The 24,488-nt window shown below is 42.1% G+C and overlaps 9 protein-coding genes across 9 annotated transcripts; 5 read left to right on the top strand and 4 right to left on the bottom strand.

Moving 5' to 3' along the window:
* Positions 1-22: 22 nt before the first annotated feature.
* PHALS_05990 (cop9 signalosome complex subunit) lies at positions 23-1,503 on the bottom strand (the record flags this gene model as incomplete). Its single annotated transcript, XM_024723324.1, has 2 exons — positions 23-881; positions 950-1,503. 2 exons carry the CDS (start codon positions 1,501-1,503, stop codon positions 23-25), a joined length of 1,413 nt encoding a protein of 470 aa, XP_024574313.1.
* Positions 1,504-1,608: 105 nt separating this feature from the next.
* Positions 1,609-2,496, top strand: PHALS_05989 (uncharacterized protein; the record flags this gene model as incomplete). The annotated part of the gene is made up of 1 exon (XM_024723323.1): positions 1,609-2,496. The coding sequence occupies one exon, from the start codon at positions 1,609-1,611 to the stop codon at positions 2,494-2,496; it is 888 nt and encodes a 295-aa protein (XP_024574312.1).
* A 540-nt stretch (positions 2,497-3,036) lies between these two features.
* PHALS_05988 (hypothetical protein L915_15440) lies at positions 3,037-4,943 on the top strand (the record flags this gene model as incomplete). Its single annotated transcript, XM_024723322.1, has 2 exons — positions 3,037-4,781; positions 4,847-4,943. 2 exons carry the CDS (start codon positions 3,037-3,039, stop codon positions 4,941-4,943), a joined length of 1,842 nt encoding a protein of 613 aa, XP_024574311.1.
* Positions 4,944-5,169: 226 nt separating this feature from the next.
* PHALS_05987 (glucose-6-phosphate dehydrogenase) lies at positions 5,170-8,388 on the top strand (the record flags this gene model as incomplete). The annotated part of the gene is made up of 3 exons (XM_024723321.1): positions 5,170-6,697; positions 6,784-6,803; positions 6,874-8,388. 3 exons carry the CDS (start codon positions 5,170-5,172, stop codon positions 8,386-8,388), a joined length of 3,063 nt encoding a protein of 1,020 aa, XP_024574310.1.
* A 158-nt stretch (positions 8,389-8,546) lies between these two features.
* PHALS_05986 (peroxisomal biogenesis factor 3) lies at positions 8,547-9,752 on the bottom strand (the record flags this gene model as incomplete). The annotated part of the gene is made up of 1 exon (XM_024723320.1): positions 8,547-9,752. One exon carries the CDS (start codon positions 9,750-9,752, stop codon positions 8,547-8,549), a length of 1,206 nt encoding a protein of 401 aa, XP_024574309.1.
* Positions 9,753-9,825: 73 nt separating this feature from the next.
* Positions 9,826-10,785, top strand: PHALS_05985 (Nuclear distribution protein NUDC; the record flags this gene model as incomplete). Its single annotated transcript, XM_024723319.1, has 3 exons — positions 9,826-10,165; positions 10,225-10,289; positions 10,354-10,785. The coding sequence occupies 3 exons, from the start codon at positions 9,826-9,828 to the stop codon at positions 10,783-10,785; spliced, it is 837 nt and encodes a 278-aa protein (XP_024574308.1).
* Positions 10,786-10,824: 39 nt separating this feature from the next.
* PHALS_05984 (ribosome biogenesis protein) lies at positions 10,825-11,673 on the bottom strand (the record flags this gene model as incomplete). The annotated part of the gene is made up of 4 exons (XM_024723318.1): positions 10,825-10,923; positions 10,993-11,231; positions 11,295-11,385; positions 11,443-11,673. The coding sequence occupies 4 exons, from the start codon at positions 11,671-11,673 to the stop codon at positions 10,825-10,827; spliced, it is 660 nt and encodes a 219-aa protein (XP_024574307.1).
* Positions 11,674-11,798: 125 nt separating this feature from the next.
* On the top strand, positions 11,799-17,627 carry PHALS_05983 (Fibrillins and related proteins containing Ca2-binding EGF-like domains; the record flags this gene model as incomplete). Its single annotated transcript, XM_024723317.1, has 2 exons — positions 11,799-13,536; positions 13,648-17,627. 2 exons carry the CDS (start codon positions 11,799-11,801, stop codon positions 17,625-17,627), a joined length of 5,718 nt encoding a protein of 1,905 aa, XP_024574306.1.
* A 65-nt stretch (positions 17,628-17,692) lies between these two features.
* PHALS_05982 (snf2 family nterminal domain containing protein) lies at positions 17,693-23,194 on the bottom strand (the record flags this gene model as incomplete). Its single annotated transcript, XM_024723316.1, has 1 exon — positions 17,693-23,194. One exon carries the CDS (start codon positions 23,192-23,194, stop codon positions 17,693-17,695), a length of 5,502 nt encoding a protein of 1,833 aa, XP_024574305.1.
* Between the last annotated feature and the right edge of the window lie 1,294 nt (positions 23,195-24,488).

The following is a 24,488-nucleotide window of genomic DNA, read 5'->3' as shown; positions in this document are numbered from 1 at the left end:
TAAAAAGCTTTTTTTTCTCATTTCACTCCATGGTATCCATCCCGTTCGCAATTTCACCAAGTGTTCGATCTTCGCTCTGCTGGGTGTGCATAGCAACTTTTGAGCGCCGGTCTTTGTCCTTCTGCAAACGCGACTGAAATTTTGCGCTCGTCACAAGCTCAACATCTATGTAGCGCAAATGGGATGCGACCAACACAAGCTTTTCCATCTCCTCCTGTAGCCTCAATGTTACTTCACCGTGAAACTCATCGTGATTATCCTGACAGTCTTCTTTTTCAAGCACAAAGCGCACCATGGCTTTTTGTTGATCGATAATAGCGTCCATCCGACCAGTGGAAATTAAACTTAAGAGCATCTTCTCGGCTGCCACTGCATTGCTATTCACCATACCAGCTGTTGTCGCAATCTGCGTGAGTTCAATAGTAGCATACGTACGTTTCAATTGAAGCACTTTTCGTTGTTTGAACGCGTGCACGACTTGCTTGACAAGACCAAAGTTTCTTTCTTGTGTAAACAGCTCAATGTTCTTTGCTACAACTTCCTCTACCGCAGCAAATTCTTTGTCATTCACAAATGCATTCACAAGGTCATTGTACGCCGCACAGTGACTCTCTACGTGACGTACGACCACAAACGGTGTATACTTGGGCAAACTCACTCTCTCTCCTTTCACAATGAGCGTCACTAATGCCATTAACTTGTATGCTTCAATAACAAATGCACTAAGTGATATTGCTGGTGCTGTGACAACAAGTTGGAAAAAATCTAGTGAATCTTGGTACCGCTTTTCACCAAGATAGAGCAATCCTCCATAGTACGCGTAACCTAAAAAGTCGACGCATGTGACAAGATGCGACTGCGAATGGACCTCAATCAATGTTCTGTTACCACAAAACACATCATGAAAATTGCTATCATCTGCATTTTTAGTATAAAATATTCAACGTACTGGTCTAAAATTTCTATCGCTGCAAAGTAACACTTGGAATGGAGACATAAATACAGATATTGTGCGTGCAATGGCGTCAATACCGCCTTTTCCTGCTCATGAAAGCGCTGTAGAAAGCTTCGAAGTGGAAATATTATTTTTAGACTCTGCTGAAGTCCAACAGCTTGTCGTGCATACTGGTCGCAAAGCACACTCAGTCTCTTAAGCTCTTTAGCAGCCACACTCATAGGAATCTTATGTAGTAGTTGTGCCATTTGTCGTAAAAACTTCGTTTGAATCTCATTCATATCCTCTTCTTGACGTGCATGTTCTAATTTTGAAGCTTTGGCGGATAGCAACATCAAAAAGCTTAGCGACAGACCAGCGAGCGGTTCGTGGTCGAGCACTTGGTCCAATTGGGCAAGAGATGAAGCGCGTACTGCTGCTGTAAGCTCTTCACCATTTAATGCTTGAGCCAGAATCATATCAAGTGTCTTGCTAGTCTTTCCATTATCATCTTTACTCTCCTGGGACACTAATAGCGACAAGATCGGCTGTAAAGGACCCCACTCCATCCTTAATCTTATGATTCCTGTGAATAATTTCCATATGGTGTTCTCTTTCATGTGGCTCAGAATCTCGTATAAGTACGTTACTAGTCAGCACAACTAGCCGGTTATATGGTGGCTCCAGCGGTCCGCGAGTTAGTGGATCAGCCGCTAAAAGAGCTAAGTGAGCTGTATGAGAACTCACTTAAGGCTATGCTAGTGTGTGGCTTAGAGTTTTATTTGTCAGCATCGCTCGTTGCGTCGTTCTTTCAATGTCCTGATGAGAGACAGGATGAGCAGGAGCTACAGACACTCTATACTTTGGCCTGGGTACCCATGATGTTGGCTTTCATCCTTGTATACGGACCAAAGATCTCGACGTCAATATTTCCATCACCAGAGCACTTTGAACGGAATATGCTGCGCTGCAAAATCTTTACGTGGATCTACCATTTTGTTTTTCTCATCTGGGATCCCGATATGGTTATTAAGACAGGTCCATCACTTGGAGTTTCGATTATCTTCTGTGTGACTGATCTTTGTCGCTTTGTCATGGATATGAAACACTTGACTGAAGGTGAGTACGATGAGAATGGTAACTCATTCATTTTTCATGATGGAGTGCCTCATCAAGATAATGACGAGCAAAAAGCTGAACAGCAAACACAGAGAATCCAGCAGCAATACGAGTCTCGAGAATCTCTACAGACATCTCAGCAGCACCAATCATGGCCAAAGAATAACTACATGGTTCATGTGATTGCTTCAGCATCAAAGGAGACATCACAGCGAAGCATACATAAATACTCTTTGCAGAGTCCAGTAGAATCGTCACAACAAGAACAGGAACCTCTTACACCTTTGTTTGGTGCTGGAATGTCGAAGAAGCGAAGCCAGGATTTGGCACTGGATCAAACTCCGTTATCAATAAAAAGCCAATATGTTGCAGTGCTGGATCCTGACGCTGATAAAAAAACAGCTGAGATGATTGCCAAGAAATCGTTCACATATGAGTTATAAAAGGAATGTCATGTTTGTTTTGTGCGTATATCTTTCACGAGACTGCTCATCTACATTGCTCAAGTCATCAATGTCATTGTTTATAGTTTACTACTCGTAGTAGATTCAGTCAGATAGTATGATTGAATCAAGTTCGTTACTTCAGTCCAGATCTATAAAATGTGATTCTAATCATCATTTGTGCTATGATAGAATTCAGGAATTGCTGAATGATGAGTTGTCGTAGCAGATTATACCTGCCTTTGTGAAAAATCTTTAAGTAATGCTCACAAAGCAGTATAATGAAATTCTCGTTTAGAAATTTCGCTTTATTATCTTTCTTCCGTCTGAAGGCTCACCATGCTACAAGCTTTGCAAACTACAAATGGCACTCAAGTTGCCAACTCCAGAATTTCTATCAGCTCGATCACGTCCAAAAAAGTTACAACTGGTTACTGCTAAACACGCCAGAGCAGTTTGTATACATATATACATGTATAATTAGGATAAATGTCACTATTGTGAATGGAGAGCGTATGTGTATTTAAGCATTGATTTACAATGGAGCTGCAATATCTCGTGCACTTTAATCGCACGCTGTGCGTTCGTCTTACCTCAAGCGCAGCAACAGTATCGAGAATCACATCCATCATCCAGCAGCAAGAATGTGTTCCATCTTCTCTTCTCGATCTTTACGTGAATGGCCGCAAATTGAATTTATCGAGCCAAATTCCATCGTTTCCAACTATCATTCGTGCTCGACTACGCGGTGGTCTTCGTGGTGGCAAAGGCGGATTTGGCGCTATGCTTCGTATTATGGGAAAAGCTTCAGGCTCTAGAGCTACAACTGATTTTGGTGCTTGTCGAGATCTGCATGGTCGCCGTTTGCGCCATGTGAACCAAGAAGTAGCGATGCACAAATGGCATCAAGACGCAGAATCTCGTAATAAGCGAAAAGCTGCCGATGAAGATCGAGAAATAATAGAAGAAGAAACACCAAGCGGTATTCCCGGATGGTACCTGGCGACGCCGTCATGGGCAGAAGGTATCAAGAAATCATACATGAAAACACGACGTAATACGATTTTGTGTAAGAGCTGGTTAAAAGCTAGAGAAGGTGGACGAAGTCCTCCAATAGGAGCACCACGATGGTGGGGGTGTCCACGTGGTCGGGATTGCACATTTGCTCATGGTGAGGAGGAGCTTCGGGGTAAAGCATTAACCGAATTGAAGCGCGTGAAGAGAGATGAAGCTCAGAGAGTTAAGCAACAACAATTACAAGAGTATGTTGATTTTGAACAGGAATTGCCAGATGATGTGCTTGATGCAATACGGAATGGATTACGGCGTAAGAAGAAGGCTGATGTGACAATTGAGCAGCTGCAACTAGATGCACGTATATTGCCGCCTGATGCAACGACGTACGCTCGTGTACGCTCGGTAAATCCCTTACCAGTTGTTGAAAAGTGGTTGCAATCAGTTGAAGAGGAGATCGCGATCGCAAGTGTGGCGACAACATTTAAGCACGGATTGTGTGAATTACGTGGTCGTGGCAACTTTGTTACAGCTTCATCACGTCATTGTTGCGCTTTGACGAAGGGAAAATGGTATTATGAAGTACGTCTCGTAACAGCTGGTATCGTACAAATAGGTTGGGCAGATTCGACATTTGTGGCAAGCTCAGCAACGGGTGATGGTGTGGGGGACCACGATCGGTCTTGGGCGTATGATGGAGCTCGTCAAGTGAAATGGAACGGTGGAAAGAACGAACCATACGCTACAGATGAAGTATGGAGTAGAAATGATGTTATTGGCTGCTTGCTGGACCTTGATGAAGGCACAGTCTCGTTTTCTCGAAATGGTTTAGATCTTGGTGTAGCTTATCGCAATGTTAAACCATTAGCAAGTGATCAAGGATTCTATCCGGCAATAAGTGTCGAGCAGACAGAGATTTTGCTCGTGAATATTGGTTCTCAACCATTCTTACATCAGGCGTCACACTTTAAACCCGTCATCGACGCGCTGGAACCAGTTCGGCTTGCAGATGAAGCAGTTGATACGAGTTTTGTTAAGGATCCTGGTAATTGCGCTGGTATCGGCGAAACGGATCACTCAGCCACAGTTTCTACGGAGAATCAACACGAAGAGAGCTTTATGGGGAAAAACGAAACTAAAATATCTGAGAAAGAGGTAAACTTCACTCATCCTCCTATCGATCTAATGGAATTTGAGACAATCGAGTCTTTTGAGGCACTGGGCTTAGAAAGATTGAAAGTCGAGCTGAGTCGACGTGGATTGAAATGCGGGTAAATTGTGAAATAACGCATTCTACTTTGAAATTGCTAATCTTACTTTTCGTTTGTGTATATAGTGGCAATTTGACGGAGCGTGCGGCTCGTCTTTTTAGCGTTCGAGGAAAAGCTTGGGATGACATTGATGCGAAAATGAAAGTAAAGAAAAATATATGACTTTCGATCTTACTGTAAATACAGATAAAATGTAGCTAATGCATTTTAGCAGGGATTGATGAAAATAAGACAGCTTGAAGTATCAAATAGTAACCCTATATGCGTGATAAAGATATAGACAGTCCTATGTTTATGGCATAACGAATCTCACAATCATTTCATACCTTAAAAGCAAATTTGGCTCAAAGAACACACTTGAAAATTCTTCACAAAGATAACGACAGGAATGAGTCTCTCTAAAAGTAACAGTGAGAACTCTCTTCCTAACGTAGATGAGTTCAATTCCTGCGAGTTTCGGGATTCAGCACTCACTGTCTTTGTCATCGGTGCATCGGGCGACTTGGCGAAAAAGAAAACCTATCCGTCGCTCTTTGCGCTTTACATCATGGGATACTTACCTGAACATGTGGTTATTGTCGGTTACGCTCGTAGTAGCAAGAGTGATGAGGACTTTCGTGCGCAGATTGCACCGTATATTAAGCCAAAGACACCCGAGACTGAAGCTCGTAAAGATGCTTTCCTTAATAAATGCATCTATCGTAGCGGTAATTATGACTCGGCTGACGATGTAGGTACGGTCAGTAAGGAGATGGAAGCGATGGAAGAAGCTCATGGCTCAGCCATGGCCAACCGTCTCTTTTACTTTGCCATTCCCCCCACAGTTTTTGTACCGATTGGCACAAGTATCAAAAAGGCGGGACTAACTACACGTGGTTGGAATCGACTTATTATTGAAAAGCCTTTTGGCCGCGACCTTGATTCATTTGATGAGCTTTCCAAGGATATGGGTGCACTTTACAATGAAGATGAAATCTATCGTATCGACCATTATCTTGGCAAGGAAATGGTGCAGAATTTACTCGTACTACGCTTTGGAAATGCGATATTTGAGCCTGTTTGGAATCGCAATTATATTTCAAGCGTGAGCATCACGTTTAAAGAGGTCATTGGGACACAAGGTCGTGGCGGCTATTTTGATTCTTTTGGAATTATTCGCGATGTGATGCAGAATCATCTCTTGCAAGTGCTTACGCTTATAGCTATTGAGCCACCCGTGCTTGCTGCTGGCGAAAATTATTCGAATTATATTCGCGACGAGAAAGTTAAAGTGCTTAATTGTATTGAACCCATTAAGCTCGAAAACACGGTTTTGGGTCAATATCAAGGTGACAAGGAACGCAATGAACCGGGTTACCTTGAAGACCCTACCGTTCCTAAGGACTCAGTAACTCCTACGTTTGCCACTGCCATCATGTACGTAAACAACCAGCGATGGGCTGGCGTACCATTCATCATGAAAGCTGGCAAAGCTCTGAACGAGCGCAAGGTTGAGATCCGTGTGCAGTTTTGCCGGCCTCCTGGAGTCGAGCACATGTTTCCAGGTATTCAGATCCCAGTCCAGGAGCTGGTACTTCGTCTACAGCCAGAAGAAGCCGTGTATCTCAAGATTAATGTCAAAAGTCCCGGTTTGCAAACCCAAGCCATCTCGAGTGAACTAGATCTGTCCTACTCTGAGCGTTACGAAGGCACTGAATTACCCGACGCCTATACTCGTTTAATGCTGGATGTGCTACGTGGCAAACAAGCTGCTTTTGTACGTGATGACGAGCTACGCGCCGCTTGGAAGATATTCACACCGCTGTTGAAGGAGATTGAGGATCAAAGAGTGAAGCCATTGCCGTATGCGTTTGGCTCGCGTGGTCCTACAGAAAGCGACGAGTTGATTAACAGAGTTGGCTTTCACTACCACGATGGTACGTACCAATGGCAGCCACGTGTACGTAACAACTAGCGCGCTGTAGATTCAATCTCAGTTGAAGACGTTTGGTTACTTTCCTAGTAAGCTTAAATGCAAAAAAGGTTATGCAAAGTAATATCAATTATGACAGGGAATTGGTAGAAATTTCATTATTTTGAAACTAAAGCTTAGATGGCTCAAAGACAACAGCCAAATGAATGTCGAGGGCCTCATTTTACTGAGCATCTCATGCTACTACATCCGCATATATATCATCAACCATCCACTTGTGACAATCTATCAGACTACAATGTGACTGAAGTTCCATCAATGGATGAAGAAACATCACAGGAGTCTGAAGATGGATATAAAAAAGAAATGACTTGTAATGACGACGTACCAACAACTGAGACGAGTGAGTTTATTGAGATCGAATCGAAGGAACAAAAGGAGTCAAATCATACATCTCCTGTGACGTTAAGCTCTTTAAATGAAGAGACTACGGACATACTACAGCAGCTACATTATAACAAGATGGAGTGTGTGATTGAAAGGAAGGAAACACCAACGCTTATATCTGATGAACGATACAGTAAACGCACACAACGTACAGTCAATGCCATCAACATGCCGCAAAGATTAATATCCAGTCGTAAATCTCGCAGACAGCGAACTCAAAATTTGGACACGTGTCGTGGTGTTTGCCCTACGATGGCGATGACTGCATCTACATGCTTAAAGGAAGAAAAGGTGAATAAAGGAAGGAAACGTGCACTGACAACGAAATGTAGCGACATAAAAACGTATGAGTGTAAATTGTCGTGTGTACAAGAGAAGAAAAAGATGCCGTCAAAACGACAAAGTCGTAAGGCGCGTCGCTCTGGTGAACCTTTTTACTCATTTGAGATCCAGACAAAATTTGTTTCAAAGCTTATTGCCGAGCTTTATCAAGAACAAGAGAAAGATGATCGAGACATATACAGCATAACGAAAGAAACGGTTCTTACTGAGACGAAAGCGTGCGAACGATCTCAGGAAGTTCGAGAGCTGAGTCTTGAAGACTTTCGACGGTTGATGACGTACGGTGAAGTGTCAGTTGAGTCAGTAGCTTCTACAATCCTCCCTTTACTAAATCTTGACGTTAAGGATGTGTTCTTCGATCTTGGTTGTGGCACGGGAAAGATTCTTGTGCAAGCTGCGCTCCAAACTCCGTGTAAACGAACGATTGGCATTGAACTAATGCAGAATCGTGTTTTAGGAGGACACAAGGCGTTAACTCGTTTGAAAGATCGAGACTTTCCCATCTTGCAAAACAAACAAGTCGAGATTTATCAAGGTGATATCTTTGTGCCTCCAGAAGAAGCTCGTTTGATGGACGCGACTGTGGTTTTCGTGAACAATGTCATGTTTGGCCCACAACTCATGCTGAAGGTTATGCAGCTTTTAAAAGCTATGCCTAAGTTGCGATGTGTCATGACGCTTCGGAAGATTTGTGAGCGTCATGGTCATGAGAAGTGTTCGCGTGCTGGAAATTATTGTGTTGAGTACGTCCAGCCACCGATTGAACAAAAGATTGATGTGTCTTGGGCTGATAAAGCGTCCATCTACTTTTACGAAAGCGTCGACTACAAATTGAGACAGTTGACACAAGAGCTCGCAAATGGTGCTCACCAAGTTGTTGACTGGTACAATAAAGGGAATGAGTGAGATATTCGATATTAGATGATGAGATTCTTTCACATCTCGTTTGTCAAGCCATTTTAAAAATCAAAGTTCTGAAACGGAGTTATCCAAAGAGTTGTAAGTGCATTGTATTTTGTACTTGTGAGGAACTTGTATTGATAACGGTATCAAACCATTTCCGATTAAATGAGAGTAGATCCCATGTACTGATGTTTAGCGCTTTGTTCGAAAAAGATTGCTTCGTAAAAGCTTCGAAATGTCTCAATCTCACCGACCTCTTGCGAGTACTTTGCAGCGTAACTATCTGGTCCTGAAGACAGCAAAAGTTTATTCATTTCAGCTTGAAGACACGGGATAAGCTTTGCAAGTGGAGGTGCCGGTTTCTCTGGCTTCGCATCATGATTTTCAACGTCTTGAGGCTCTGAGTTTCTCGGGCCATAAACAACATCATCAAGGTCTTGAAATGCATTTCCGCATAAGAAGCCTAAGCTGTGCTGTAATGCAGGCAAGAAGAGATTGCTCTCCAATAGGTCCCACAAGTCGTTCAAAAGACTAATTAAATTTTCATCCTGACCTTGTAGTTTCTCTGGATACACTAAAAACCCTCGCCATTTGCGTAATTCAGCCGAGTCTTCGTGCTTTTCAGCTGCAGCTACGGCGACAGTCGATGGCAATATATCCAGAAACAACGTCTGAAGTACTTCATTCAGCTCATTCGTTGTAACTGCAGCCTTTTGACTGACTTTCCACGCTTGTAATTCTTTGTTTTCCTTCACAATCGTTTCAACATGATTTTTGATTCTTTCTAGCGCTTCATCTAGGAAATACTCGAGTCCAGAGGTCAGAAAAGCATGATGAGCTTGCTCTTCAGCTTCTTCTCTCTGTTTCTGTCTCTCAGAAACTTCCATCTTCAAGTTCTTTTCAAACATTCGTTTACCAATAATTGAAACTTGTGCAAATACAAGCATATGCCATAATCCAAACGCTATAAGTGACGTCATGTAACGCGTAAATGCCAACAGCTTCGCGTCCTCCCAAAGCGCATTGCGTCTTTTCTTCTGTGTTTTATCCAACATCTTGAGCTCCTGTACAACACTCTCGAGATCTAATAATTGATATAGTCGTGACTTTAGTCGTGGCAAGAACCGCTTCACCATTGCACGACTTTCATCTACCGTAGAATTTAACGCCAATTGCAGTCGTTGATGCTCCGCCATTTGCATTTGAATCTGTTGATTAAAGCGCTCAGCCTCGCTTTGAATACGTTTATAAGCATAAAAAGCAGTACCAGCACATGCTGTACCAATAGTTGTAGCAATAAGAAGCTTCTTGTGCCGATGGATAAAGCCGCACGTTGCGTGCTTGGCATGTTGGAACGCCGACCACATTACGTTTTAGTCTGAGATTTATATGACAATTGTGACAAGCAATTATATAAAGATATCTATAATTTTAAGAAAAATGACCGATCGATTCGATACGCTCTTGGCGCAGATAGCACAACAACATGGCGGCGTGGAACCACTTCTGGATACATTCTTTGGTTTCTTACATCGTAAGACTGATTTTTATGTCGTTTCAAATGACCCAAGTTCGCACAGAATGGGATTCTTGCCTGGTCAAGCACAACAGAAGGTGCTTTCGGCATTTCAAAAATATCCGATGAAAAGACTACCAGATAAAGCTCGAACTCGTGTTCAAGACAATGTATCATCAAAGAAGAATGATAGTACATCAAAGTGTAGTCATATTGCTGTGAATGAGGAGATCCAACCACAATTAACAGAAGATGGAAAGCAAGGTAGAGTCGTAAAATTATGTCTACTTTTGATTGATTTGAAACTAAATTTGATAATGCAGTTCCAGTGGGTAATGGAGGTCGATCAAAGAATTACGTCTGGACACAGACATTAGAGGATGTGACGGTGAGATTCTCTGACTGTTTGTACTTAACACTTAGCGTTTTAGCTGATTAGATGATCGTATTAGATTCACATGGAATTACCGCAAGGTACAAAAGCAAAGGATTTGGACTGTCGCATTGAATCGACAAAGATTCAAGTGACACTCAAGTCTGATCCAAGAACATCATTACTAAATGGAGAATTTGTTGAAAAGATACGCGTTGATGAGAGTATCTGGTCAGTAGAAAGCAATCACATGCTTAATATTTCACTTGAAAAGATCAAACCGACATGGTGGGCTAGTGCGATAAAAGGTGATCCAGAAATTGATACCAGTCAAGTAGATTCTCAACGGAATATTCAAGATTACGATGAAGTAACTCAAGGTGCTATTCGAAAAGCAGTCTATGATCAGCGTTTACAACAATTGAACGGTGGACAGCCACTTACACCCGAGGAGCAAATGTTGCAGGAAGCCAAAGCTCTTCCTGGCTCCCCGTTTTTACCTCGTACATGATCTTGAACATAATCGAATAAAGATCACGTCAGATAAAAGTTACAAGATACCCCAGTGACGCTCAAAGCTGTTGAGTAAACGACAAATGGCTTGAGCACCACTCATAGGGTACTCCGAAATCGAGATCGTCTCGTCCAGCTGCAATATCAAACAACGTTACTTTTAAGTATCAATTGAATCACATTCTTTCAAAAACAACATACGTACATAATTCGTGTTCTCCTTTGAAATATGACCATGAGCCATAGCTCCAATAATAAATACCACTGGTTCATCTTTAGGCAACGTTTCCACCCATTCCCATGGATTTACAAGTGTTCCAGTACGAGAGAGTGCATACTTTTTGGAATTCGCAGGTAGATATTTCGTCACTGGGTTTTTAATCACACTAAGCAACGTATGATTTCCATCCGACGATCGAATCTTTAGTGTATGAAGTAATTGAACTGCAACGACGATATTTTACTCATCAATCATTACATTTAAACAAGGAAAGACATGACACGTACCCATAAGACCAGCAAAACGTTTATATGTACGTGGTACACGCATTTGCGAACTTACTTCAATCAAGATTCCTTTCGTACTCCTTATATATATCTATACAAAACAAGAAGAAGATAAGCTTAACTCCAATCAACCATATCTTACACATACCTTAAGATATCCAGTTTTATTAAGTGGTGAATCAAGTAATGCCATAAGTTCTTGATGTAAAATATCAGGACGTGATTCACTCGCCTCACGCTCCAGTTTTCGATGTATTCCTTTATGATCATCACAATTTAATAATTGATAACCTTTTGAAGTCTTCACAGTCTCTAAAGCTGCCTGCTCCAGGATCACAATCACTTGTCGGCGTTTCACGTCGTCTTTACTTGCACTCATTTTGAAATATTTCTAATCTCTAACCAGTCATTCTGGAACGAATATTAGTGTACACTACATAACTTTAAAGTTTAGTGTACACTACATAACTTTGCAATGGATCTTGAACGGACGTATTGACAAGGATGATCATTTGGCTCATATATCTTTATCTAATCTCAACTTATGCAGCTATTTTACGTCGTACATGGACAACACAGTCATGGTGTAAGAGTGTAAAGAATCCACAATGGCCATTTGCATATCAAAAGACGAACGTACAGACACTTGAATGGAATGGACGTGTGAATTCAAATGATCAAGATATTCGACATCATTGTTCCGTATTTGGAGTGCAAAGCAAGTGTCATATTTGCAATAACTTTAATTGTACGAATCAAGATACTTGTGCATTTCAATTTCAAGGTGTTCCATGGTCAAGTTTACCTAAAAACATTCCAACTATATCAGACGTTCCATGGGCTGTAAAAGGAAAATATCGATACGATTATCAAAGTGCGACACATCTTTGTGTCTTCTTGTCAGGTGGTTCTTGCTTATCACCATATACAACAAACTTTTCACATTGTGACATCAGATGTTGGGGTACACAATCTGGAGATTTAATGTATAAAGGTGTCCATCCAAACAGAAACAAAAGTGATGCCGAAGCATCAGATATCTGGAGCTATTCCACATCATTTGGACGATCACAAGGAGAAGTTCAAACTTTAGCTGGTGATGGAAATGCAGGATTTCGAGATGGACCAGTTGATCAAGCACAATTTAATCATCCAAGAGGCATAGCAGTCGATTCTGTTGGAACTGTTTACGTAGCAGATACAGCAAATCATCGCATTCGAGTCATTGATACAATTACAAAAACAGTATCAACACTTGCAGGTGATGGTGTACAAGGTTTTCAAGATGGTGCTGCACAGTCGAAAGCACAATTTTCATATCCATCAGATCTTGCAGTGTTTGAATCAAGTTCTGGTATCAGTATTTTCGTAGCTGACACGGGAAATCATCGCATTCGAGAGATAAAAAATGGTTATGTGACTTGTTTCTCTGGATTATGTGGAGCTGGAGTCGAGACTGAACGATTATCGCAAGAACAAGCGCGTCCTCAAGCTGGTTTAGCTGATGGCAATCGATACGATGCACGTTTTGATTCTCCAATGGGTATTACAGTTGATTCAAATGGTCTTGTGTTTGTTACAGATACAGGAAATCACTTAATTCGACAACTTGATCCAAATGGTACAACACATACATTAGCTGGTGGAATACTTCCATCAAAAGATGCGGAAATTCAAGGCTGTTTATCTCCATGTCTACGTGGTGAACGTGGTTTTCGAGATGGCAACTTAACATTTGCTCGATTTCAAAGTCCACGTGGAATTGCTATCGGTCCTCAGCATACATTACTAGTCAGTGAGAATTATCGTCTTCGTCGTGTAACATATGATAGCAATGTAGTTTCTGATATTGAAGGAATTACATCAAGTCATCGTGTTGTAACTCTAGCTGGTTCAAATGTACCTGGACATCTTGATGGTGAAGGGAATGAAGCAACTTTTAATGCACCAACTGGTGTCGCATATGCAGATGATGGACGTGTATATGTTGCGAGTTTTATGGATTGTTCGATACGTCAAATATCTCCTGCTTCACTTGTAGCACGAAATGTTTCATGTTCAACTCGATTGACTCAAGTGTTATATCCTAGTGGTTGTGCATCATATGAACAACCTGTTGATAACTTTTTTCTTCGAATCTCACCAACAGATAACAATATTTTTCATAATTATCTCGAACGAAAGGAAGGAGATTCGATTCGAGGTACAGCCATTTCTGGCCGCACTTTAAAAGATTGTATAGGTACATTACATGATGAGAAACTCGTACAAGGAAATCTTGCCTTCCCATTAAACGAAACAAATCGAATCGAAGACGAAAGTTTTGGTACAACAATCAAAATATATTGTCCAGCTACTTGTGATATTGTTAACAATGTGTACAAAGTATATGGATCTGGTGTCTATAGTGATGCTTCATCGATATGTTTTGCTGCAATTCATAGTGGTGCTATCATAGCAACAGAAGGAGGTCTCGTAACACTTACATTAGAACGTGGAAGTCAATTCACAAGTTCTTTATCTGGATCAATTGCAAATGGTGTGACTTCACTTGATTTCCCAATAGATGAAAATGAACGAGCTCGAGTCTTTCGTATTCAACCATATTTACAATCGAAAGTCCAAGTACAATCAATTGCTGGAGCTCCATATGCACCATTAGGATCACAAGAAGAAAGTTGTGGATATTTAGATACACAACCTCCATTAGCAGCACATTTTCGAGATATTGCAGGACTTGATCTTGGAAAGACTCGATCACTATCAAGAACAAACTTTCTATACATTGCAGACACTGGAAACAATCGAATTCGTACACTTAGTGCAACGTGTGCGAAAGTTTGTGAGAATGGTGGCGTTTGTTCTGCTCCTGATGAATGTACTTGTACTATTGGATGGACAGGAGATGATTGTACGATACCAATTTGTCGTACAAATTGTGAAGCTCGACAAGTGTGTGTGGGTCCAGATACTTGTGACTGTATACCTGGATATAAAGACTTGCCAAGTTGTACCACACCTACTTGTGTCCAAACTTGTACCCCTAATGGAATTTGTACTGCTCCTGATACTTGTACCTGTGCTGTTGGATGGTTTGATGTAAATTGTACCACGCCAGTATGTATTCAGACTTGTGGGAATCATGGAAATTGTACCAGTCCGGATACTTGTACTTGTTCAAATGCATGGACAGGAAATGATTGTCGAGTACCCGTGTGTACCCAACAATGTAACAATGGTGGAAGTTGTGTAGCTCCTGATACTTGCTTATGTGCTGCCGGATGGAGTGGATTTGATTGTAGCTTTCCTATCTGTGCCCAAGGAGATTTTCAATCTGATTTGAATAAATATCATGAAAGTTATGTACCTTGTGATTTTCCTCGTTGGTGTTTTGAAACGAATGAATTCGATTGTCTTCATCGATTATACACTTCATCTAGTCCTCTCGTTGATAGAATGAACTCAATAAAAAGATACAAACATTGTTTGCTTCTTGAACTTGACGTTACAGCACTTACACACTTTCAATATCTATCTGAACTCAATGAAACTAGTTCAATCTATCGATTTGCACCAATTCAACCTTATGGATGGAATACAAATGCATCATGGCGAGGGATTTCTGAATTTGATCTTGGATTTCTTCCTCCATATCGACAATTAAGTGATCGACAAATTGCTCTCGTCGAACGTCGACAAATTGCTCAAGGAAGATATATCTGTGCTCATAATGGAAGTTGTATATCACCAGATGTATGTGTTTGTGCTTTAGGTTGGGCAGGTTTTGATTGCCGTACTCCAGTATGTTCTCAAGGTTTCTATTCACATGATCAAAAGTCATTCTTAGCTGCAGAACCTCCAACAGCTATTCATGAACGACAACCGGAATCGAATCCCAAATATAATGTAACCATTGAAAATATTGCATTTACTTCTGTCAATATTACAATTGTCACTCAAGGAGGTGTACGATATAAACCATCACAAGGAGGTTATGCATGTTCAATTCGTAGTATTACAAAATGGGAAAAACCAGCAACATTGGATGGATCTCCAGCTTATTATTTCGATCATCCAAATTATTATTCACGTTATATGGATCGTCAGTTATCACTTGATGGTAAATATCATACCGAATGGATTGATATGATGTGGCCACCTTTATATATTCTATCAAAACCAATATTAGACAATACACGAGAAGGATGGAAACGACGAGGTAGTTGGAGTGTAATTTCTAATCGAGAATGGCAAAAAGGTGTTTGTCTTGTTGAATTCAAACGCATTTGTTCAACAAAAGCTCAAATTATTGATTTATTATCTGGGACATCTAATGAGTTTGTACTTGACACAGATGCATCATATCGTCCACAAGTTGTATATACAGTTGAGAAAGTTGTTCGTCAAGGCTATTGGAATACTTCAGTCTATGGAGATTGTATTGATCATGTTGTACATGGATGTTTTAATAATGGGACATGTGTAGGACCAAACATTTGTGAATGTGCTATTGGATGGTCAGGTATTGATTGTAGCATACCAATATGTACTCAAAGATGTGAAAATGGTGGAAATTGTACATTACCCAATATTTGTACTTGTGCATTAGGATGGTCAGGATCTAATTGTACAATTGCTTTATGTGCTCAAGAATGTCGAAATAATGGAACGTGTATTGCACCTGATCAATGTCAGTGTGTTACTTGGGATTCTGCTTGGCAAGATGGTCGTGAATATGGTAAAAAACCGATTTTTCAACTTCCGAATGGAAAAGCACAAGTAACAGGGTATACTGGGTACGATTGTAATACCCCTATTTGTGTCCAAGCTAAAAGTTTTGTCTTAAATGTTGCAACTCGCTCTTCGAGTAACTTTCGTGCACTTCGTGGGAATTATGATAGTACCACTACAGCTCGTACATGCGATACCTATCGTTGTCCTCAATATGATGTCGAACTTGTAGCTAATGATGGTCACTCGTTTCAAAGTGGCTGTTCTATCGGCAGTCCCGAATTAAATCCTCAACGCAACTCGGCGCTAACAACTTTTCAACAAATTGAAAATTTACTCAATTTTCGTGATGATTTGAATGTTGCACGAGTGTCTGATACATTTCTTTGTGGCAATGCCATTTGGTATCAAGGTAACTTTGAAAATACGAATAATACAACTCGTATTATACGTACTAATTACGTCAATGTGACCAAAATAAATGATGTGACGTGGAAGTATGGCACTACGTTACCTGGTGAAGGCATTTATGAATGTTATAACTCAGGGGCTTGTGTAGCTCCTGATACATGTGCATGTGGAGATGGTTGGACTGGTATTGATTGTAACACGCCATTGTGTCGCTTTCAAACGGCCGAGAATTTCGTCGATGTCTCATATGGATGTCGCAATGGTGGAGTTTGTGTTAGTAAAGATCAATGTCGATGTGTCACAATTCCATCAGTGCTATACAAAAAGTATCCAACGTGTCCAAGAGGAGAGACTGGGTATTTTGGATTGGATTGTGCTGTACCCATTTGTATTCAAGGTATTTTTGACCCACTTTGCAATGCATCTCTTGTGGCCAAAGCGCTCAATTTGAGTCAAGAAGATACCGGTGTAACCATCAAAGCAAAAAATATTGCTAAAAGTGGTGATGGATGTTATCGTTGCAAAAATGGAGGTCTATGTATATCACCTGATGTATGTTTATGTGCCAAAGGATGGACAGGTTATGATTGTTCTACTCCAATTTGTGAGTTACCCATAACCACCGTCATGGCAATTCGCTCAACACTTTTTACAGTCGACGAAAGCAAACTAGACACTTTTCGTACAGATCCTTGTGGTACAAAAGGTGGACGATGGGGACAAGAACTTTTCAATGGAGCTTTAGTTGGCCAAGGTAATTGCACTCTTCCAATGAAATGCACGTGTTTATGTCGCAAACGGTACGACAAGACAATTTGTGAGTCTACAGGTGAACTTTGTGATAAACCATGGCAAGATCAATTTCATCGATCGATTCCACCAGGTTATGTGTATGGCACACGAGATTGTGTCGATGGATTTCAAGGTGTTGAAGACGAAAATGGCAACTTTCAGAGTTGTCACTTGCAAATTTATGTGCCATCCATATGGCGTCGTTATACTGTCAGTGCTGTGGCCATTGTATCAGTACTTGGTGTGCTTGTCCTTGTGGCTTGGTACTATATCCGAAAAAAGGTGCGTCGAGCTCTACGGCTTGCCAAGGCTCAACGCCGACGTTCACGAAAAAACTCGGAAATCAATATCATCAATAGGCCAAAACAAGGAGCTTTTGTGCACTCAAAAACCAATTAATAAAAAGACAAAAACTACCTTTTTGCCAATTATTCTGTCAATAGCAAGATACCCATTTTGATTCCTTACCCATTTAACACGTCAAGAGTAATTCCTCCTTGTTGCTGCACGTCGTCCACGAGTCCCGTCGCACCATTCAATCCAATCGCTTTCAAACCTTCCGCTTCTTGCAAATTCCCGTCACGACGACCTTGTGACTCGACTATCGACGCATTTCTTGCTTTCAAATCACCATGTTCTTCCTCTAGAAAATCACTACCTGGAATCAAGTCCAAATGACGCATCAATTCTTCTTCTCGCATTAAACGAGAAAGTATCATTTTTTCGAAACAATTTCCACGTGGTGATAAGCTAAACTCCCGTCGATCATTTGGTTCGATATACCGTTCACTCGAGCAACCAAATTTCTCCAATATAGCAGCACATATCATTTCCACTTTGTGCTCGAGGATCGATAGCGACGGAAATTCAGTCATGACACCAAGAAACCAACTGTTCGTGTCTTTTGTTGTTTGAAAATGATGACGATACAGCGGATGAAAAGTCGACGTACCCTCTAAGAATACAGTACGAATGTGGTGCTCTCGGGCTTGATGGTGGAACGGCAACTGACGATCTCGAAGAATTCGTTCCCAACCGTATACTCCGTAACGCGCTATGCCATAGAATACACCCAAGTCGTGAATCCAAGGACACCACCATACAGGCATATCCGCTACTAGACTTGGATGTCCAGATTTCATATACGCTTCAAGTGCATCACGTTTGCTGGACAAAATGTCGAGAACATCTTCTAATAATTGAGTCCGTCGCATCGTCACCCACGCAGTATTACGTGCTTTAAGTCCATGAGCTAAAACACCTTCAAATGCGTCTACAAACTCAATACCAATGAGATCACCTAATGCCATTGCACGTTGATCTGAACCTAAAGGATCCGCACGCATTCGAGCAACTTCCCGACACTTCGGAGCAAATTTCGTCTCGTAAAAGTTGCGAGCCATTACCGCAGTCTTGTTTAAATTGCCCCATTCGACAATATTGCGCCAGGAAATACTATCCGTCTCCCACATAAAGTCTCGAGCATGCTCAGTCACAAAAGGTGACATTGATGGTGTAGCACGTCCATCCATCGCAATAACCGCTCGCTTGGCCAAGATTCGTGGCGCGCCGTGAAGTGCCATCATATATGCAAAGGATCGACGTTCTTCTTTCGTCCAGTCAGTTGCTTTTCTGCGATGAGTTAGAATTGGGGCCGCACTGGCATCAGGAAGTTGACGAGCATTGTTTAATACAGCCATGTGTCGAAGAATATCCACTTGAGCAAGTTGCATAGCTTTGAGTTCCAAGCGACGCAATATCAACGTACGTGTATGCATTTCCTGAGCAATATGACGTCGTTGCTCTAGAGCGACATGCTCTTTTCTGAACTTTTCCTTTTCATGTCGTCGCTTCTGTTCCTCTGCAGATAATAGCCAACCCAGTAAGCGATTCATGTGCTGCACTTCAGGCTGTCGGAATGAATTCGCTGCTGTCGTCACATCATTTGCAGCTGTTGTGCCGGATTCCGTCTTAATTTGAACAGAACCATTATTGTCAGTCAGACAGCTAGAAGCACTTTCAGAGTCACTCATGTCCACATTGCCGTCTTCGTCGGCAGAAAATGTTTTCTCTACATTTGTTAAGTTCAAATCGCCGCCATTGCTTGCTGCTGCTTGAGCTGCTTTCTCTAATCGTGCAAAGTACAGTCGAGGGTCTGCTAAGATCTGGGCACATCGACCGTATCCATGAAGAAAGACCCCCATGAGAAGATTTCGATCAGCGTCTTCGTTCCACCACGGTGTTATCTGCGTCCATGCTGGTCTGTCTCCCACATCAACCAACTCAATATGAGGAATAAGCTTTTCCACTCCGTAGTAAACAGCACGGTCATCGATACAAGCAGAAGGACTAGGTCGTGGTTTGGTAAATTCTTTGTCGTTCTTGTACAAATCATCACAGATATCGCAAGCTATCGATATCAGGTGTTGAAGGCGTTGAAGCATATCGAGTCGGACAATTACTCGACGACCGCCACCTTGTTTCGATTTGAGAACAAAATCTTCTTCTTTCAGTACACTTGACAATTCTTCTTCGTCAATCAAATTCTCTTTCTGAGCCAGTGACGCAGCGTGAATGGACGCCGTGACAAAAGTGGAATCATCTTTCCGCTGGTCACATGCCAAAGCCGACACATAAATAAAGCCACGAGCGAAGCGCTCCACCTCCTTTACGGAGCGACTACCTCCACTTTGACTTCGGATAACCTCCCACCGACCAAATCCGTAATGCATTAACGCACGCTGTAGTCGATCGCGACCATTTTGCGTCCACTCGCGAGGAGCAACTTTTTCCTCCACTCGCTCTCGATCTTCTTTTTCTTTCTCCCGCTTCTCTTGTTCGTATTCATCATCCGAGATGCTGTCGTCCGACAAATTCCCACCATCGCCAAAACGAGCCACACGAGTTCGCTTTCGCTGCTGCGGTAACAAATCCTCGGTTTCAACGGGCTCAGGTTCCGTCAAGCCCACGGCCTTATTCCAAAAGTCCGGATCATCGAGATCAACATCATTCGAAGTTGTAGCTGACACAAAACTGGCCTTCGAGAAGCTTGATTGGGCCTGCTCTGTGTACTGTACAATCTGTGATGAGCGTTGCAAGATCTGATCGATGTCCAGCTCACAAAACTGTTCACCCGCAGTGTCGTCATCACGAAATACATCATAGGCGCCACGCTTCAAAAGCTCATCAATCTCTTTCGATTCTTGTGCCTTCGAGCTTTTGTTGCGTTTCTTGCCACCTTCTTCCTCATTCTCACGACGCATATGCGTAAGAACAGCCTTGTCCAGTCCAAGCTTCAGTGAAGCCTTATGGAACATGTGCATCTCATAAGTCTTGCGAGTGATCAGACGGTAAATCTTGACAGAATGCGTCTGGCCAATACGATGCGCACGAGCTTGCGCTTGTAGATCATTCTGAGGGTTCCAGTCACTGTCAAATATGATCACAGTGTCTGCAGCTGTTAAATTTAGACCCAAGCCCCCTGCTTTAGTCGACAACAACATCACAAAACGCTTGTATTCGGGCTTGACAAAGCGGTCTACAGCAGCTTGACGATCGTTTCCACGAATATTGCCATCCAAACGCTCGTAGAGGTGACCACAATAGCGGAGATAGTCTTCGATAATGTCCAGCACGCGAACCATTTGACTAAAAATCAAAACCTTGTGTCCTCCAGTGTACAAACGAGGCAAAAGCTTGTCAATCAGCACCATCTTTCCGCAACACTTGACCATCATGTCGTGACGTTGAGCATCCGTCGTCAATCCATCGTTCAGAATCTCCTCCACTCCATTATTTAAGTACGGATGGTTGCAACACTTACGTAGTTCCATCATAACATTCATAAGATTCGGTACGTTGCGTGGGTTTCCACCACGGGTCAAAAAGGCTGTATTCTTTTCATAAATCGCACGGTACCATTGCTTCTGAACAGGCGTAAGTTCCACTTCGACAATTGTCTCTTCCTTCGGTGGTAACGATTTCTCTACGTCTTCTTTCACACGACGTAATAGATATGGCTTCAGCATCTTGTGTAGATCAGCCACTTGCTGAGCCTCGTGTAAATCGCCAAATTTTTGAAGAAAATCTGAGACACTGGGGAACGATCGCGCATCTAGGAAATTTAATAGTGCCCACAATTCTTCCGTCTTATTTTGAAGAGGAGTTCCCGTGAGAAGTACACAGTGATCACGCCGTAACAGCCGCATCTGCTCAACGAGCCGAGACGATTGATTTTTCAATCGATGCGCTTCATCTACTACAAGACAACGCCAATGAATCTTCGAGAGCACAGCAATATCCTTGATTGCCACTTCATACGTTGTCACAAGGATATTGAAACGATACATTTTTTTCTTGTCCGGACGGAGATTTGCATCCAAATAATTAAATTCAAAGTCCCGAATGATTTCACGTGATGCGCTGTTGCCGTGATATACAACACAATTCATCGTTGTCCACGTTTCGCATTCATTTTGCCACTGCACAATTAACGACAAAGGCGCGACAATCAAAAAAGGGCCACGAATTTTGATCTTCGGATCATCTCGTAGTAAATTCAAGAATGACAATGTTTGAATTGTCTTTCCCAATCCCATTTCATCAGCTAAGATACTCGGTCGTTCATTGTACCAGTTCCAAAGCAGCCAATTCAATCCTTCGAGTTGATACGCACGCAGCGAAAGCGACTGATCTTCTCCAAATCGTGGCGATTCGTCCAATTTGCGGTAGTCACGAATACTTGGTCGCGGTCGCGGCTTCCAGACATCTTCGTCTGGCACAATAATGGATGCCTTGTACTTCCCAAGTGCCACGTCATCTTTTATATCACACGCACGCTCCCATGTGGCTTCCGTGTATGACAAAACGCGCCACTTGATATAGTATCGCACACCATCATCTTCGGGAGCATCTGGAAAATTCGGATCTGGAGGCAGTGGTACATCTTGACGGTGAGCAATAATCCGATGAATCTCGAGATATTCCGGATTAAAGTACTCAAGTTCATCAACCGCAAGAGATTCTTGGTCCAAATCGTTTTGACGATGTGGAAACTGTAGTCTTTGGTGTTCTTTTTCATGAAACCGTTTAAGTTTTTGCTTGTTAGTCAATGGATCAAGATCCAATAGCACTTGCTTGGTCTCCCACGATGCGTGCATGTAAGCAAATCCCTTCCACTTAATCAAATACTCGTTGATCATTGACTTAGCTGGTCGATTGGCAAATAAAGTGGCACTAGCCGATTCTTTTCGTGGTACAGATACTGGCTCAACGCATTCTCGAGTTCGAACGCCCATGATCTTGTCAATGACCATCTGCGTCCCATTTCCTTCTTCATCAGTCGTAGCCTCATATTTAAGCTTTGTTGTATCGACTTCTAGCTCGGCTTCATCTGATGCCTCCGAGTCGTCATTACTCTGTTTCTTTCGTCGTTTCTTCTTATCAGTATCCGAACTTGTCATGTCATCGTCTGAATTCGGGACATGGTACGACTTTCGCTTTTGATTCACTGAGCGTTTACTCTGTCGACATTCATCCTGATGCTGCCGCGACTTGTTGCCATCTTTCCCTACTTTTGGTTTTCGACGTATGATGCGACGGACGTGGCACGCCTCACATTCACGTGTCCGTCGGTCTCGGTTTGGATGCTCACAAGATGCACAGATCCATGGCATTTTCACCGGCTTTGAGGGTTGAAGCTTACGTTTGCGCTCACGCATGGCTTGGTGGTTAGCAAGACTTGTGTTACACGCTTTCATTGTGCTAAAGTCGTCGTCAGGCTTCTCACAGAGTGGACAAATATAGGCATCGAGTGCCTCTAGCTCCACTTGTGTTAGAATTAGACCACAACAGTTTGGATGGACCCAACCGTTGCAACCGCCAGAGCCGCGACTGCATTCAATCATGATGCCAGCGCCATCACTCTGTCGGCACACGCAATAGAGCGCAGACTCGGGCGTTGTCATGGCAGGCCCGAGGGGGAATGGAAGGGAAAAAGTAAGAGTGAAGGTCGTCGCACCCTTGTCTCTTCCCGTCTCTCGTGCGGAAAAGTGTCGCTCAGCCCTTTAAAGTGCCGCCCCTCTTCTCTGAGGATAAACCACCGCATCATAATTCCATCCAGTGCTTTAGCGGTGTACCCCTAATTGAGTAAGGGTACAAAATCTATTTCGGGATCGTAACCCTTATGGAGTAAGTACGGTCTAACTTTAAACAAAGATTTGAATTAGTTGTAGTAGATAAAGTAGATTACTTAAGCTTCTTAAGTGCAATTGTTACTGACCAAGACACATATATAAGCAGCCACAAAGTCAGAATGAGCTTTGTATTACGAGCCTATCGCATCAACCTGGCTCTTCACTTAAAAAGAATTTTTTAGATGAAAATAGTGTCGTCCTTATTTTAGCGGAAATTTGTCAGATTTAAAAAAATTCGAGTATTTGATTTTTTCTGCTTGTATTCTATAAAATAAACATTGTCACAGCTGGATCACCGACCTTACGTATTGTACAAAAATTAGTACGAGCGTAGCGGATCGCAATCTGCTATCTCCAAGCGTACTAAAAAAACTGAACCAAGGCAAAGACGTTCAAAATGAAAACAGTATTTAATTGTTTTATTTGCAGCAGAATCTATATATAACCTTAGATTTTCCTAATTAATATAATAAAACCCAATTCATATGCATCACTACTGGGAGTCTTGCAATGTAGTGGTTTCTCGTTACGGTGTACCACACCATTGTGTGATTACAACAACTTGTGTAATCCACACCTTTGTACGGTTGTACCATTTCGTGTAACCCTTTCGTACGTAACCCCGTTACACTCTCCCCAATCAAAATTGTGAAAACCCACAATTCACATTTAATTGTCGCCTCATACGAGGCTCGCGTATCTGCGACACTGTTTCGTCCTTGAGAGCATCTTTGAACATTTTCCGCTCAATGAGAGCTGGTCTATGACACAAAAAACACCCAGCATAGATGGTCCCGTGGCGCCCGCGGGTACAGCCCATCTTCTTCTGCACGGGGTGTGTAACGGGGTTGGTAACAGGAGTATGTGTCACACCAGATGGGCATGGTATGACCACACCCAAACGAATACGGTACAGGGCTGGATAGCCAGTAATTATACATGTATTAAGATGTTACTATACATATTTAGGTAAATCTATGCTTTTAAAATTAGGCGGCTTTGCCGCGGTAAAAATTAAATACATTCAGTTTTGGATTCAAACGGAAGAGTTAATTAGCCTTGGGTA

The sequence above is a fragment of the Plasmopara halstedii genome, assembly GCF_900000015.1.
Source record: "Plasmopara halstedii genome assembly, contig: Scaffold_292, whole genome shotgun sequence".
Classification (NCBI taxonomy): domain Eukaryota; phylum Oomycota; class Peronosporomycetes; order Peronosporales; family Peronosporaceae; genus Plasmopara; species Plasmopara halstedii.
Note: the sequence above shows the minus strand (reverse complement) of the source record. Positions and strands in the feature narration are given on the sequence as shown.